An 18317-nucleotide genomic window follows, 5' to 3' on the forward strand; every position below is an offset into this window, starting at 1 on the left:
AGTAAAGTAATGTTCAGCATTGTTTTATCTTTGTTACAGACATAATCAGTACAATTCACACAACATCCACATATACATATAGTATTGCTTATTACTTTTCTTTTTATCCTCCTTACAACAGATTTATTACTTCATTTGCATGTGTACAGACGCCTGGCCGCCCCTGTAACACACGGATTTATAGCTCCCCGCCGCCCTTGTAACACGACTACATATTTATTCATTGTTAATTCAACATTAGACGTATGACCCTTTTGGATGTGTACAAACGCCCGGCTGCCTTTGTAACACGTGCACATAGATGCCTGCCGCCACTATTAACAAAATCTAGGCTAGGGGATTAAAAAAAAAAAAAATTCAGCTGCGGCAAAACAGATCATGTGGCATTTTCCATTTATGCAAAGCAAATAGAACAATAACACAGGTGAACGCTTCTCCAAGATTCCATTTGTAATTATGTTGGAATTGTGTTCCAAATCCTTTGGCCTGGGTTCACACTTGTACGACATACGCTCCGACTTGGGAGATCATGTCGCTTGACGTGTGAAAATCATGTTTCCCTGTAAGGGCTGTCTTAACTGGTCTGACACAAGTCGTTCCGACTTTGAAAATGCTCCCTGTACTACTTTGGTCCGACTTTGATTGTACTTCAGCCCATTGAATATCATTGAAGTCGGATCAAAGTAGGATCCTTGTCCTAACCATCTGACTTGTGACATCCGACATGGTGATTTAAACTGTTAACAAACACAGGTTGTCATAGGATGTAGCAGTTTTCAGTTATTACATTTATGTAGTGCTGACCTTACAAAGCAGTGCTGCAATAGTAGTACAGACTGACATGCCAGGGCCAGTTTAAGCAGACCCCAGGTAGCCTGCCTTTATAAGGTCAGTTTATAAAATAATTAGTGGTGCACTGAAATGAAAATTCTAGTGCCAAAACTGAAAATTCAGGATGCACTTGGCCAAAACCGAAATTGACAGTTTTTAAAAAAAATATATATATTTTTATATATCCATTGTTTTTATATTTGACTTTTAATTAAGATTGATTTCAGATCTCCAGCGGCAGTTCTCACCTTTAGAATAATAGCCACATCCAGTCAGAAGAGATGCAGCCCGCTCTCCCATGTAGCTAGTTCCATATGCTTCCAACCGCCAGGTATGCGGATGCCGGCCAAGGGGGCGAGCGAAGCCACCTGGCGGCGCAGCCACTACCACTGGGCATGCGCAACTGCAAAGCGCAAGCATCCTCACAAAGCAAGGGTGATGGGCTCCACAAAGTGTCTTAGACCTTATATAGAAAAAACAGATCCATAATATGAAATGTCTCTGAATAGATTATATGTCCATGAACAGAGTTCAAACAATGAGTAAAAGATTCTAAAGAACTGCGTCCAAGCAGAAGAACGGTCTTTGGAAAGAAATAGGAGAGAAGTGAAAAGTTCCTCGAAGTGCGGACAGTTCAAGGAGTTTATTAAAAGGTTAATGACAAGGGCCAACTTGCATTCTAAGTGTGATTTAAAGAAAAAAAAAAAAAAAGCTAATTGTTAGTGGAGAAAGCCTGGATGTCCCCCAGGAGGACTGCCAGGGTCCACTCCAGCGCTGTGAAGGACACATGGAGGCCCTCTGGGGAGAACTAAGATGACACTGGAGTGTGGCGTGGTCCGCAGCGTTTGTGTGATGTCACCGTGCATACGCCGCAGACCACTCTGCGCTCCATTGCCATATTGGTTCTCCCTAAATGACTTCCACATGTCCTCGACAGCGGACCCTGGCGGACATCCATCGCAGGCATCCCAGCTGTCTCTATCTTCACTGCACAGCTGCGCCTCCACTCCCTGACGGATGAGGCAACGTGACCCACGGCAGTTATTGGTTCCATTTTTATCTTTCTGTAAGATGCTGATTAACACCATTTTCGGCCAATATGTTTCAGCCACCATCATTTCAGTGCAACCTTAAAAAAAAAAAAAAAAAAAAATTGCTTTACAAATGTCTCATGTGAGCATAACAAATACCTTTTAATGTTTGTAATATGTACCAAACTTCCATGTTTTTTCATTGGGTGAACATAGCATTGACTAGCAACGCTCCCTATGGTTCAGGGAGCAGGTAGGGGTGCATGGTGCCCCCCCCCCCCCCCCCCTTTTCTGGTCACCCAGGTTACATGCTCAAATAGGGGTCTGGGATTTTGAGGAGGAGACTGTATGTTTTTTTTCTTGTTTTTAACATGATCTTTCTCCCTAAAATCCATACCAGACTCAAAGTGGCTGGCATAGAAAATGGGGGGGGACCCCCTTAACAACCCATACCAGACCTAAAGATCCTGATATGAATTGTGGAGAGGAACTTGCACTGTTTTTGTTATCTTCACTCTTCCCCACTGTTTACACACACCTACCAGTGTGGAATGGAATCTCCAGCTGACAGCTGAATATTCCGGGCTGGGATGGCGGGGATGAGTCATTCGGGTTTGGACTCATGCGGGTGCCCGCTCCCTAACAACCAGGAGGAAGCTGTCACATTTAGCAGTGGCAATCATAGTGCTAAATATTTCTTTTAACAATGCAGCTGGAAGTTCGTTCTGCCAAACACTCATTCGTTTGGTCATTCACACAAGGTTCTCCATAAACTGTACACAGTGCAGGAGTCTTCCTCATTTCCTGACTGTTCCTAGCTTGTAGTGTTAGGCCATTTTCTCTGTGAATGAATGTTAAGTCTCATGTTCAAATATTCTTGCAGCTATTTTTCGCTTAGGTTTGAAGACTAGGAAATGTTACATTTGCCCAGCAAAAGTCAAAAAGTAAACTATTACACACACATTAAAACTTTTATGGATATTATTTGTTACGCTTGCACGAATGTTGAGGCATTCGCAAAGCGTATTTAAAAAAATTATGTACTACTATTATTGGTATTTTAAAATGTCACTGCACATTTCGGGCAGTTACACTTTAATTTATTAACCCAAGCTCCTAGCTCCTTTGAAATTTTCTGTAGGAGTATGTGGCGTGGGCTTGGTAGAGATAATTTCAGGGGTACTGAATTAAAATTCAAGGAGGTCCGGTTGGTAGCATTTGCTTTCTGCACAGGCCCGAATCTCATTTTTCTTCTATGACTAAGGTTTTTCACGTCACAGCCCCCTTTTACATTAGTGTCCTCAGTCCCTCTTTTTCCAACACAGCCCCCTTACATCACAACCCCCTTTCACATCCGAGTCCCCAACATTACAGCCCGGCTTAAATCACAGTCCCCCTTGCAATGACAGAACTCTCCCTCACATCACAGTCCCCTTTGCAATCTTAACTCCCCACATCACAGCTCACCCCCCATTTAATAGCTTCCCCCTCACATCACAGCCCCCATATCACAGACCGATATATCACAGCTCCCCCATATCATAGCTCCCCCTTTTCACATCACAGCCTGCTATATCACAGCTCCCCCCTCTCATATCACAGCCCGCTATATCACAGCTCCCCCCTCTCACATCACAGCCCGCTATATCACAGCTCCCTCCTCTCACATCACAGCCTGCTATATGACAGCTCCCCCCTCTCACATTACAGCCCGCTATATGACAGCTCCCCCCTCTCACATCACAGCCCGCTATATCACAGCTCCCCCCTCTCACATCACAGCCCGCTATATCACAGCTCCCCCCTCTCACATCACAGCCCGCTATATCACAGCTCCCCCCTCTCACATCACAGCCCGCTATATCACAGCTCCCCCCTCTCACATCACAGCCCGCTATATCACAGCTCCCCCCTCTCACATCACAGCCCGCTATATCACAGCTCCCCCCTCTCACATCACAGCCCGCTATATCACAGCTCCCCCCTCTCACATCACAGCCCGCTATATCACAGCTCCCCCCTCTCACATCACAGACCGCTATATCACAGCTCCCCCCTCTCACATCAGAGCCCGCTATATCACAGCTCCCCCCTCTCACATCACAGCCCGCTATATCACAGCTCCCCCCTCTCACATCAGAGCCCGCTATATCACAGCTCCCCCCTCTCACATCACAGACCGCTATATCACAGCTCCCCCCTCTCACATCAGAGCCCGCTATATCACAGCTCCCCCCTCTCACATCACAGACCGCTATATCACAGCTCCCCCCTCTCACATCAGAGCCCGCTATATCACAGCTCCCCCCTCTCACATCAGAGCCTCCTCCCTCACATCACAGCCGCCCCCCACACAACAGCTAATGTCTCCCAGGAGGCCTATAGAAATAAGCAGGTAGTGATCCTGGCAGAATTTAATTCAATACCATAGTGCGCTGCAAGGCAAGCTTTCTAACGTCTTAGAAAGTCATAGCATACCTTATGCAGGCAAAATATTACAGATAAACTTATGTGAACAGTTGGGTTTTGAAGCTGTAAATGCTTGATACTGTACTCTTATTTTTCTTCAGTGGGAGAATCGGTGTCTTCTTTGTTTGAAAGATGAGAGTCCTTTGATGGTTAGGTTTGCTACAAAGTTAACTTGTATAGGACCACATTTATTCCTTCAGAGTATTAAAATCAGACTAGTAAACTGCAGTAGTCATAATAGGGTTGTTTCACTAAACCTGGAGAGTGCAAACTCTGGTGCAGCTCTGCACAGAAAACAATCCGTTTCCAGGTTTTTTTGTCAAAGCTTAGTTGAACAAGCTAAAGTTAGATTCTTATTGGTTACCATGCACAGCTTCACCAGATTTTGCACTCTTCAGTTTTAGTAAATCAACCTCATTGTGCCCGCAAAGCTGACAGATAATAGCATTCTACAATAATGTTCAAAAGTACCAGCAGCTCAGTAGTTAATTGCTGTGGCTGAGGACTGCAGTAGTAGATATTGACTTCTCTGGGGAATGAGCATCTACATGGGGTGGGTCAAGGGCATAGAGCTTGCCAGCTGTGCATAGATGATCCCTGAGGCAGAGAGGTTTCCTCACCCACTGATTGCTGGTTTCTCTCAACAGATAACAGGTTGCTTGAAAAATCTGACCTTCAGTCCGTTTTGGCTGAAAAACTACAGGCGGAGAAGTATGATCTACTGAGCCGACATGACACCAGGTAGTTCAGACAACAAATGTAAGGCCTTCATTCATGCATAATGTTTTTCTTTTTATTTCATTGATAAGAAGTAAAGCAAAGAAAAATAAAGGCGTTGCTCTTGCTAACAAAACTAAATTTAAATTAATACTTGCTTTCATTATTTTAAAAACACACCAGGCCTATTTATTTACAGACATATGTATATTGCTGTCAATGTATGCAGCACTGTACATACTTTACATTCACATCAGTTTATAAAGGGTAAATACAAAAGCAGTGCTTTTCAGACTCGTTCACTGTTAATGCAATTTATAAACTTTCATTGGTGCTATCATTTGTTTCTTGCCAGTTTGCATTTGCTCAAACTGACCTAATAAACTGTATTTTTCCTGTGATTGTCTTTTGAACTAGTAGCCTTATATTTACCACCATTTGATTACTCCAAGCCCAACCTTTTCTAAGCCTTGTGAAGCTTTCCAGCCTTTCTATAATAAGCTAAGTATTCTGGCAGATGGACTTTTGGATCAGGGCAGCCAGCCTGCAGACTCGCTTGATTTCTTTCACTGGCCATACTATAGGCCCAGCAGAGGACTTTCACAGAGAGCCTCCTAAAGGCAGATTGACCTGTTTTTCTCACCAGGCTTCCCTGGAGTCAATGACTGCCCCAATCTACGTTCTGGATAACAAATATATCCCATCATCCACCTTGTCTGGCATTTTAGCCCAATCTCTGCTCCACTCTTTGTGAAAATAACAAACCTGTTATACTTACCTCCTCTGTGCTGTTGGTTTTGCACAGAGCAGCCCGGACACTCCTCTTCTTGGGTCCCTCTTTGCTGCTCCTGGCCCCTCCCTCCTATCGAGTGCCCCCACAGTCAGCAGCTTCCTATGGGGGCATTGGAGCCGAGTCACAGGTCCGTGTGTCCATTCAGACACTGAGACCTGCCCCTCCCCCCCCACCTCCCCTGATTGGCTGACTGACTTTGACAGCTGAGGGAGCCAATGGCGCCGCTGCTGTGTCTCAGCCAATCAGGAGGAGTGTCCTGGATGGCTTGGGCATTCGTGGACATCGCTGGAGAGAGATGAGGCTCAGGTAAGTAATTAGGGGGGTGCTGGGGTGGCTGCTACACACAAAAGGTTTTTTATCTTAATGCATAGAATGCATTTAAGATAAAAATGTTTTCAGCCTTTACACCTCCTTTTAAAAGTTCTTCAAAATACCTTTGTGCTTCCTACCCTTAAGCCGTCTATAAATGTAGTGATTTTCTTAGAAAATTGCTCGATTTCCCCTATCAATATAGGTAGTGTTGATGGGGGAATCCTTCTTGCGAAGCTATTGTGTTCTTCCAGGAGGAAGAACCATCTCCACTGGGAGAAACAAACAAGATATTTGGGGGGCACACCCTAAAAGATGCATTAAAGATGGTGCAGTCATAAGACCATAGAACAGAACAAAATATAACAGCGCACACATGCAAAAAAAGACATTTACCTCCTGCAAGGCTATTTAAAACTCCTAAACATTTTCAAAACATATGGGGATTTAGTCACACCATATTGCTATATGGTGCTTAAAGAGGAAGTAAACCCTGATGGGTTTTACTTTCTCTTTTGCTCGCTGCAAAGCCTGCAAATGAAAAGCATAATGGGCTAGCCCATTATGTGCCACTTGCCTGCAAAAGAATCCAGTGATGTCCCCTGTGTAGGCAGCATCCATCTTCTGGCCCCTCTTCCTTCCGGCTCTGTGATTCGCCTGAGCTGTGTGATGTCACTCAGGTGCATGCGCACGGGAGCCGCAATTAACGGCACAGGCTAGGAAAGAAGCGGTACTTAGTTTCGTTTCTTCCCCGCGCATGCACGTTGGAATTTTCGGCGGACTACAAGTGAAATACCTCCTAACGGCGCACGTTTAGGAGATATTTCCACTACCTATAGGTAGAAGTCCAAAAAGTGGGTTTACAACCACTTTAAGCCCACTTACTACGACAAAGTACCCCGTAGTTAGTGTGTCCTACGCTATCCATAGAATGGGAGATCCTGCTTCTCTAAACCATGGGAAACACACTCCTCTATATGGGAGAACTAAAGGACTCCACCTATGACACAGGTGGACACTAATGAGAGGCAATGATGAGGGAGTGGGGTGCTCCAGCCCAAAAGGATTTGGTCAGAATCCATACAATAGACAAACAAGATATTTGGGGGGGCACACCCTGCGCGCTGTAATATTTTGTTCTGATCTCCACCGGAAGAACACCGTGATTACTGTTAGTGGATATGACAGCTGCTAGCAATAATCACACGTGAAATCCGACAGGCTGGTTGTACCCAAGTTCATCAATCAATCAACTTGGGTACATTCAGCCTGCCCATACATGGTTTGAGTCTTGGCCGGTCCCTGCTGAATCAACCGAGATTTGAAAACTCTTTGGCCGGCTTTAAGCTCTAGTGCTGTACACTGGCCTAGATGAGTAACAGCCACACCCCACATCACAAGAGACCTCACGCTCACTTGTACTGTGAAGGAAGAGGGGTTGTGTCTGACCAGTAAAGATGAGTATTGGCGACCTCCATACTCCTTTTTTATTCAAACATCTAAATTGTGCTTTTTATTCCAGTCAGTTGCAGGTTGGGTCATTCCACACCCCACAGCACATGTAAACAAGGGTGGGATTCTGGTGACATCAATGGTGTTGTCTCAATATGGGCATCTGTCCAGGGGCTCTGTCATCACCAGCATTCCTTCCCTTTTTTTTATGTGTGCGATTGGAAGTAAAAAAAGGCAGGATTTAGATGTTCAGATAGGGGTTAGTTGGGAGGATATCTGAGCTCAACTCTAATTGATCAGATCACAAAGCACACTGGACAGTTTGGTCAAACAGTTAGCAGTATAGTCAGTGTTATCTGGTGCTCCAAATGGAGTAATCCTTAGGGGTATAGTCTGTGGCTGTAATGGCTGGATGGTGATGTATCAATAAGTTGGGTGGTTGGAAAAGAAAGGGGTATTAAGGGTTAAAAAGGAAGGCAGCCATCCTTCAGATTGTGTCCAGAACTCTGCAAGACATGTAAAGGAAAAAAACAGGGAGGGGGAGGCGCCGACCTGAGTGTAGTATTAAAATTGACTTTAATAGGATAAGATTAAAAACACTTACAATTTGATAGAAGATGCCTACTCGTCAAAGTAAAGTGCAGTCCTGGCATTCCACATGGCTCTGCGGGTCCCACCACTGTTCTGGATAGCTGGAAAGGATTGGGCAGCTGGCTGGAATGGATCACCTTTGGTCAAACAGTGGTGCCTATTGGATCTCTTAAGCATATTTATATATGCTGCACAAATTATAACTCCTAAGCTTACAATCTTGTACCTCCTAACTTAAACTGATTGTGTTTTTAGAACACACAAAGATCATCTTTGCTCCATCTGCCCACTTATGGCTAGATCGTAAACAGTCATAGACAGACAACTATTTCCATATTCTGACTGAACTTTCTCAAAGAAGAGCTGATCATCAAGATTGGATTTTCCTAGCCATTTGTTACTGGGTTTTTCTATTATAAGCTGGTGTTCTTCCCCACTCATCTGTAGGCAGGAGTTTGTTCAGGTGTTTACAAATGTGTCTATTCATGGAAACATATGTTTGGTCTTAAAGTGGAGTAAAGTGGAGTAAAGTGGGCTCCTGACGTCACTTCCCTCGGCGCAGGAAGGGAGATCGCCTCTCCACCCTCCCTCTTGTCAATCATCTGGGACACGTGACCGATCCCAGATAATTGCGGGGCCAGTGACGGTGCGCGGCTCGCGCATGCGCAGTGGGTGCCCGGCTGTGAAGCCACATCCGTGCGCCCACAGTTAAAATGCCTGTGCCGCAGAGCAGAGGGGGGGGACGAGCAGGGCTTCGATCCCCTGCATCGCTGGACCCTGGGATATATCGGTAAGTGTCCGATTAAAAGTCAGCAGCTACAGTATTTGTAGCTGCTGACTATTAATTTTTTTTTTTTTTTTAATAGGAAACCCCGCTTTATGTGCCTAAATGTACCACTGATGTCTGTAGATAACTGAAGAACTCATCATCTACTACTACTACTGAGGAGTTATTAACAGTATTATTTTCTCAGTCATCTTCCAGGACAGCTTACAGAGAGAGAGGCTCCTCCCACTTAGCACAGGAAACATATGATCCACATTATAAAAGACTGCCCATTGGCCATGTACCCTCAGTATTTTGTTTTTTCTTCGGACCAGACAGGAACTTCAAGCAAGTTATTTATTTTGTCTGGCCTACATGCTAGGTAGCAGGGGCCTCCTGGCAGCCAGGTCCCTCTAACCTTGGCCCCTCCGCTAGGGACTCAGGGATGAGCAAGAAGGGGCCCCCTCTCATCTCCCTGTTTTGTATGTACCTTCAGTGTAAGGTGCCTTCTTGGTTGCAGGAGGATATGTGCTCAGATGTGTCCATCCCTGGGGGTAGTATGCCGACAGCAAACTGGTCTCTCATGGAGGGGGTAGCCTGCTTCTCCCGAGTCATTCCCGCTTGATTCCTGCCGATGTTGGAGCGTGAGGAGCGCGGTAGGCCTGTCTCCATGCCTGGCATCCTCGTGTGGCCAAATCCATCTCTCGGACGGATGATGTCACTTCCGGCACACAGGCAGGAAGTGATGTGGTCACCGGAAGTCATGCGCCGGCCATCTTGGTACACCCACAGGTGTGGAAAATCGGCTTGTACGGAGGAGAGGAAGGCAGGCACGCTTTCCACAATGCCGTCCTGGGTCCTCCATGCCAGTATAAATAAAGGGCAGAAGATGGCGCTGGGTTACTTCTTGGACAGTGAATATGGAAGAGCCGGGAACTGTGAATGTAGGTCTGGAGGCGCCGTCGCTTGACTTTGGCCCTAAGGTAAAAAAGGGGGGTGGGCTAAGGTGCTATTTCTTTTCTTACCCTTCTATGGTGGGGGCACAGGTGGATTGTGGGGTCCTTTTTGTAGGTGCACAGGTGTTATCTCCCTCTACTTGTAGGGTTGAGTCACATAGTGTCACAGGTCCTGGTGGTGGGTGTTTTGCTTTAAAAATTCTAAGGCAGGAATTTTTGCTATTCGCCTGGGTGTTTTGTTTCCATTCAGTTTGTACTTCAGTTGAAGTAACACTGGTTTTGGTTTGTCCTTTGGTTATTTCCAGGACAAAAACCGAGAGCCCAAAGAAAGCAAGACAGATGCTTCTAGGAAGAGATGCCCAGTCTGTACTAGAAAAATACCCCCTGGTTGGAAAAAGGACAAATGTCAAGATTGGTAATGTAGACAAAAACTCACCCAAGCTCTACCGCATGATTGGATGAGCTGAATAACGGTGCTCAGGCTTGTTGTGTCCCATAAACCTCAAAATCTCAAGAAATGCCAGCAACTCTTGCTTCTTCTTAAATCTTTATTGAGCGCTAACAGCAGTGCGATATCTAAAGTGCTAACATGTTTTGGCTGGAGCCTTCCTCATAGCATTTGTCAAGGTTGCATTGATAACCTGGTCAAGAAAGAAAAAACCCCGCTATTCAAAAATGTTATGGTTTCAATGAAAAAGGAGACGAAGCAGACTTTAAAATCCTTCAAACCCTGTGCACAGGATTCCGGGGCAGATCCCGTCCCCAGCACATCCGGTGCCAGCTGTGGGGAGATGCTGATAACCCCTTCTATCAGGCAGGTAACCCCTGATCGGGGGATACCAGAGGAGCTGGAGGAAAGCTTGGGGTCGGCTTCAGACTCCGATGAAGGGGAGTTTATGGTGGACAAGCCAAAAAAAACCCAAAGATTCCTGTTTCCCTCAGAGGAGACAGATGAGTTTTTAAAAGCCATATATGATATCCTGGAGTTGGAGGAGCTAGAAGATAAAGATCTGTCTGTGCATGACCTGTTATATGCAGACCGCCAAGCAGGCCAGAACCTTTCCGATTCACGCTTCACTAAGGCTGCATTCACACCTGATCGTTTTCAGCTCGTAAAACTGAAAAATGCCCAACAAGCAAAATCCCATTCATTTCAATAGCATCTGTTCACTCCTGAGCATTTTGTCACCTGAAGCAAAACACCTGAAAAACACTCTAAGCTCAAAAAAAGAACATGAGCTTCTTTGGGGCAGATTACAGGTGTTTTTCTGCCTTTTTACATTTTGGTGTGTGAATAGTATTTAAATCTCTATTAAACCATAAAATATTGAAAAAAATAGTGGCGCTAAATTAAAATAATCAAAAACACAAACTCGCGCTCTAAGAGTATGCGATGTGTCAACATATATCAAAAACTAATACGTGAACTTAAGCATAACTTGCGTCACACGTTAACGATTGCCGTATAACCGCGCCCCCTGGTTATACGGCAATCGTTAACGTGTGACATTGTATCAGGCAGAGAGGCTCAGGACTGCGGAGTTAGTGAGACTCGATTACACTACTGCACACCTTGGGTCCGCCGTGACCGCCATACATTGGTACAATACTGCATGGAAATTTGTCTGCTGTGGAAAGTTTGCTGCTGTGACACATTAGTTTTGCTTACTTTTGACTTCATAAATGTGAGTTAAAGAGTTTTAAGTTTGGATTAAATTGGTTTTACTTTATTACACTATTGGAGCACTTCTTATCATTTTACATGTGGAGAGATCCCTCACATACACGGTTGGTGGTCGGAGAGTGTGTTTAGCCCGATATATGTGGCATATATCGTGTGTCAAGCACAAGAGTGTGAGGCATTTCCTATTGGTGAGTGCGGTATCTGAAGGGAGCGGGATCACGTTCACGGAGGTGTGGTGGATGAAAGAAGAACTTTTCACAGAAATCATCACTAGGACTGTTTTCCTAATTTTGATTTTTTTTCTTCTTTTTTTCTCTTCCTTTTTTTTTTTTTTTTTTTTTTTAGACTTATATTGTGCTTTTTTTCACTGAGTGGATAAAGGTTATATAAGGCAATATATTTTTTCACTTGTCACAAGGGTGATTAATTAAGCATAGCGCAAGTTATGCTTAAGTTCATTTGTTAGTTTTTGATATATGTTGACACATGCATACTCTTAGAGAGTGAGTTTGTGTTTTTGATAAGTTTAATTTAGCGCCACTATTTGTTTCACTGTAGTATGGTTTAATAGAGATTTAAATACAATTCACAGATTAATCACATTAAGTGGCAGCTGTGCACATCACAGTGAGTTTATCCTAGAGCACAGTGGTAGGAGTTCAAGTGTGGGCGCAGTTTATCTTGAAAACCTTAAGGTTATAGCATTTTTTACATTAATGACCTGAACAAAATCGCAGTAAAAAAAAAGCCTAAAAGAAACAGTGTTGCAGGAGAGGAAAGTACCAGAAAAAATAATCTTTCTCCTCAAAAGGAGGTTCCCTTTCAAAGAAGTGGATACGAGTCTGGGAGAAGTGACCCAAGTTAGACGCCTCCCTCTCGAAGGGAGCGGAACTTTTTTGAGGATACAGGCTCATTAAAAGAGCCGATGGTCAGGAAAGGCAAGGGAGGCCTGTCCCGCTAACTTTAAACCTGCCCTTGCCACTACCTGTGTAGCCCATACTCTGGATTTGTGGTTAAAACGGCTCCGCTCACTTCTAGAGTCAGATACTCCCAAAGAGGAGATCTTGGAGGCACTACCAACATTAAACAAGGCAGTGGCTTATATAGCGGACTGTGAGATTTATGGCTAGGGCCACAGCCTTAGTTAACGAGGCCAGGAGGGCTATTTGGTAAAATCCTGGGAAGGTAATACAGTCTCAAAAATGAAGCTCTGCTCTCTTCCCTTTTCAGAGGAATTGTTCTCGAAAGAGTTGGAGTGGGTACTCGAAAGGTCAGCCGACAGGAAAAAGGGGTTTCCTATCCCCCAAAAAGCAGCAACCAAAAAGGAATTTTCATCCCTTTCAAGGGACAGAACACAGATTATACAAACAGGCAGGAGCAGAGAAAAGGGTGGCAGTATAGGAGGGGGAAAGGTAAAGGTGGCTTCCTTTTCAAACCCCCACAGCCTAAGGATCACTCTGTGACTTAGCTGGACAGGTGGGGGGAAGATTTGGGGCTTTCTTCCCACAATGGCAGGCCATTTCCAGCAACAATTTTATTCTGGATCTTATCAATCACGGATACAGAATAGAATTAGTGGGCTGTCCTCAGAAATGTCTTCCTACAATTTGGCCATGTCTTCTCTCCTTCAAAATATGCTCCAGGAGGAACGTGATAAGTTACATCCCTCCAAATCAAAAGAGAGGTGGATTTTATTTCCATGTCTTCCTCAGGAAAAAGCAGTCAGGGGAAAAATTGGCTAATTCTAAATTTGAAACTGGTCAACGCTTTTGTCAAATACAAACGGCTCAAGATGGAGTCCATTTACACCACCTGGGAGTTGTTAACCACAGGAGTTTTCATGGCTTCGTTAGATCTAAGGGACGCATATCTGCACATCCCTATTCGTATTGAGTCCAGACAATACCCCCGATTCGCAGTGAAGAACAAGTTCAAAACCCTGTACTTCCAATTCAACTCTCTGATGTTCGACCTAGCGTCAGGGCCATGCATTTTTACAAATGTGCTGGCGGAAGCACTGCAAATTCTGAGAGCGGAGGGGAAAAGTCACAGCTAGTCCCTACCCAAAATATAACATTCCTTGGGTACACAATAGATTCAACAGTATCCAAAATCCTTCTGATGGAAGAAAAAAAAACTAATTAGAGGCTAGTGACCTCTGCGCAAGCGTGGAGACCTCAGGGGGCTCAGTGGGCCCAATTTCACATGAGAGCTCTGCAGTCCTTTTTATGCTCTCGATCTGGGATGGGAAGAAAGAGTCTCTCCCAAGCTGGGCGAAGATCCCTCAGGAAATAAAACTGTCAATCAGGTAGTGGCTAAACGCAGAAAATCTCTCGACTGGTCGTCTTTGGTCGCAGCACCTTCCAGTGACAGTCACCACGGCCGAGGATGGGGGGCCCACATGGGCGACCAGATGGTACAAGGGGTCTGGAACAATCAGCCCGCCTTTCTTCCAATGAGAGAGAGCTAAAAGCCGTACAGAAGGCCTTAGTGGCTTTTGGCCCTACCCTAGTAGGAAAACACGTACGAGTCTTCTTGGACAATATAACTACTGTGAGCTATATCAACAGTGTGGTATGAGAGCAGTGGGCCTAATGAGTATAGCAGAAAAGATTCTGGGATGGGCAGAGGTAAATCTTCTATCCCTATATTCTGTGCACCGGAAAGGAGAACTAAACTCACTGGCAGACACCTTAAGCATGGAAACTCTGTCGCAGACGGAATGGTGTTTAAATCCAACCGTGTTCGAACTAATCGTGGTGAAATGGGGGATGCCCCCTGTTTGTGACCAGAGTAAACAGGAATGTGGGCCGGTTCTTCTCCCTTCAAAGGGATCAGCTCAGTATGGGCCTAGATGCCCAAGGTACATGTATGCTCTATCGAGCTTCCTATATCGAAGACTAGTAGAAGAACCAGGCCAAGCTTAATAAAATACGATCTTCCATGACGGCGTCGTTTCGTATGAATAATTATGTAAAGCTAAGTTAGTTGCACCAATGGAAGCGTTTATTTTATCTCTGCCTTTGGTTATTTGGCAATACTAAGGGGCCATGGCCTATGGACGGTTTTTTATAATGTGGATTATGTGTTTCCTGTGCTAGGTAGGAGGAGCCTCTCTGCAAGCCGTCCTGGAAGATTCCTGGAAAGAGTGGTAACAACCCTGTTTCTCGATTGGATTTTTGCATATCATGCCAAGGGCCTGAGCTGTGGCCAAGCAAAAGCCATAGTATGGCATTCTGAATTAGCGAGTTCAATCACTGGCAGGTACCTCCCAGTGTTTTTTTTGAGAAGCCAGTGGAGTGCAAGACACACCTAAAAACTTCCACCCGGTGCCAAAAAAAGTGCACACACATAGAGTGAAACACAAAAAACGTGCAACGGGTGTTACACTGATCCTCCACTAGGGAAGGACCTTACCCTGATCCCCCGGGGCGTTAGGCTCCAGACAGGGACTAAGGTACTTCACTTGGGTCCATATAGCTGAAACCAGATGGACCCCCATTCTCCGGAAGGCCTGCCGAAACAGACCAACCCAAGTATTAGGTGGGATTCCCCCAAAGGGAGACCCCATGAGAGAGGGCGAACCATGCCAGAAGGCCTATTATCCATCCCCTCCCAAGACTTTCAGAGTAGGCCCGAGGACCCACACCCTACTCATCACACAGTGACAAACGTGTATACACATCAAACAAAAAAAGTGACAAACGCGGGGATAGATAAAAAGAGAGTGGGGAGAAGGAAGGTGGGAGAGTGAAAAGTGACCATTGTGTAATACAATAACCGGCCCTCCGGCCAAGAATAAAAATTTCCTCTGGTCCTAGCCAAAAGGCTCGGCCCTAGAGTCAGGTGCGAAAAACCTGTGTTGTGGTGAAGTGACCATGGTGCCATAAATCAAGTGCTGAAACACTGTGACTGTATGGCACCCCTGAACTGCCACTCCAGGGGCACATTCACCACTGGCTTTTCGTGCAACCCTGACCCCCAGCCCAGACCACAGCAGCCCCCACCCCAGCCAGGAAGGCCTGGAGTTCTGGAAGCTTGGTGAGAGCCCTTTACCATCAGGCCCCACCGTCGCTCCCATCCCTCCTACCTTATTACATTCGGGAAATACTCCCCCCCGAAGGAGGAGTAAGTGTTCTCTCTCGAAGAACTGAACGGAGCTAGAGCTACCCCAATTTAGGCCAGAAGGCCAGGGACCTGACCCTCTGGGTCAGACCCAGTGGTTTTTCATCCCCATTAGAAGGCTTCCCTTTGGGCTACAAACTGCTCCAAGTTACCTTTACACCAGCATCTTTGTTCACTCCGCCATCCCTGATACCACTTCGCCTTAGATCAGGGACAGAAGCAAGAGCCACCTCCTGGCAACTGATAAGAACAGATGCTACACTTGATCTTAGCCAAAAGACCGAGTAGCGATAACCCAATTATTCTCTTTTGCGAGTGAGTGGCGGCCCGGCTGAAATGAAGAGCTCGAACCTCCAGTATGCATTCTGATATCTGCATAGATGATATCGCCTCGTATGGTACTGTCAGAAACTTGTCACAGGCTCTCAGTATTGACAAATCACACAGTTATAGTGATTTGTTGAAAAAATACGTCTGATCTTATACTTGCTGATATTTCGCATTGCTGTCTATCTGATGCTTCAATTAGTGGGGTCTCTGAGGTTGAAGGTTCTACTACCACCAACTGCTTACTTGTAAAGTGTGTAAAGGATTATTTTTTAATTATTATCATTCATGATTTATATAGCGCCAACAGTTTACGCAGCGCTTTACAATGTATAGGGGGGACAACACAATTACAGTACAGTTCAATACAAAAGGTACAGGAGGGCCCTGCTCGTAGAGCTTACATTCTAAGGGAGGGGGTGATGGTACAAAAGGTAATGGCTGCAGAGAATGATTTGATGGGGGTGGCTCGGGGACAGTTGTTAGGTGGGTGTGGGATAGGCTTCCCTGAATAAATGAGTTTTCAGGGATCTCCTAAAGGTGGACAGGGTAGGGGCTGATCAGACATACTGGGGCAGGGAGTTCCAGAGGATGGGAGAGGCTCTGGAGAAGTCCTGAAGGCGAGCATGAGAGGAGGTAACAAGGGAGCTAGACAGCAAGAGCTCCTGGGAGGAGCGGAGGGGACGATTTGGGCGATATCTGCAGATAAGGTTGGTGATGTAGATGAGGGCGATGTTGTGGATGGCCTTGTAGGTTATGGTTAGCATTTTGAATTTTACGCGGTGGGGTAGGGGAAGCCAGTGAAGGGATTGGCAGAGAGGAGCAGCAGTCATGGATTGGTTAGTGAGGTGTATTAGTCTAGCAGCAGAATTCATAATAGACTGAAGGGGGGATAGCCTGCTTAAGGGTAGGCCATTAAGAAGAGAGTTGCAGTAGTCAAGGCAGGAAATGTATTTCATAACGGTGGATACAAAACCTGTTTATTTCTCCACTATAGCCCAGGTCCAGATGGAATGCGCAATGATGCGATACTACAAGATATGGCTCAGATGAGGATAAAACACCAGGAGGAGCTGACAGAACTCCATAAAAAGCGTGGAGAGGTAACTGATATTTAGTGCTAATTACCTGCGTGTATTTGAGCTTTAATATAAATATATTTCAACATAGTTTATTAGTATTTTTTATCTAAGCAGCAAAAGAATTTGGTTAGGTGAATGGAAACTTACAGGATGGATAAAGAGTAGCTCCATAGTAACAATCCCCTTTGGATGATCAATATATATTGCAAGGATCTTAACAAACTTTGTTGCAGATTCCTACCTTTCGTTGCTCTGAAGAAAACCCTGTCTCACTGTCTTTTGAATACTGGTTCTAAATGCGAGTGACTAAATAATTTTAATGATCTGATGCACCTGGAGTGTTCTACTGAGAAAAGCTGCAGTGTCTGTATTCCTTTACATGTGATTAACCCTTAGGGAGTATCTCACCAAGAAAAAGCAGTGACTATGGCAGTTGATCTTGGACTGGTGGGTAGATAGAAGGCCAACAGTGGTTGTGGGCTAGGTGGTCATATGAGGAGCAAGATCAGCTGATTGGAGCAGGGAAAAGGCAAGCGTAGAAGCTGATTTTGGCCAGAAGGTAGAATAGGTTGTTAGCGGATTATGGACCAATGCTAGTATAAGTAAAGTGTAGCTCTGGGGAAGATGATCATGACTGTAGGAAGGAGCTAGAGCAGAAACTGATAGTTGATATTTCTTTCAATGGTTGCCTTTCATTCACATTGTTACAAAATGCTGCTGCAGTTGCTCATGCACTGCTCTTGTCAGTCATTGCTGAATAGATTTATCTGCATGTACTCTGATGTAGAGAAAAATACAAATAAAGGTATATGAAATGGTAGGAGACCAATTTACTATGTATTACCTATCTGTATACAAGTATTTAAAATATATTTTTGGTGAGAGTGGGCCTTTAAATGGGGATCATGTTTTTAAAGTGATCGTAAAGTCTTGTTTGTTATTTTTATTGGGGGAAAAAAAAAACATGTTATACTTACCTGCCCTGTGCAGTTGGTTTTGCACAGAGCAGCCTGGATCCTTCTCTTCTCTGGTCCCTCTTCGGTGCTCCTGGCCCCTCCCTCCTTTTTGAGTGCCCCCACAGCAAGCAGCTTGCTATGTGGGGAGCCCAGCCGCAGCTCCGTGCAACCATTCAGACAGTGATCTGCAGTTTGGCCCCACCCCCTCTTTCTTCTCATTGGTTAACT

At 45.1% G+C, this 18317-nt stretch overlaps 1 protein-coding gene across 5 annotated transcripts in view; it reads left to right on the top strand.

Annotated features, from left to right (window-relative positions):
• The window catches only part of ATG16L1 (autophagy related 16 like 1), an 82010-nt gene that overhangs the window by 2441 nt on the left and 61252 nt on the right, over positions 1 to 18317 (top strand). For all 5 annotated transcript variants that reach the window (XM_073625813.1, XM_073625808.1, XM_073625809.1 and 2 more), the window contains exons 2-3: positions 4979 to 5072; positions 17049 to 17154. In XM_073625813.1, the coding sequence (XP_073481914.1) occupies positions 17065 to 17154 (90 nt within the window). In that variant the 5' untranslated portion in view covers positions 4979 to 5072; positions 17049 to 17064. The remainder of the gene's footprint in view (positions 1 to 4978; positions 5073 to 17048; positions 17155 to 18317) is intronic.

This window comes from Aquarana catesbeiana, linkage group LG04, assembly GCF_042186555.1.
Source record: "Aquarana catesbeiana isolate 2022-GZ linkage group LG04, ASM4218655v1, whole genome shotgun sequence".
NCBI classification, from domain to species: Eukaryota; Metazoa; Chordata; class Amphibia; order Anura; family Ranidae; genus Aquarana; species Aquarana catesbeiana.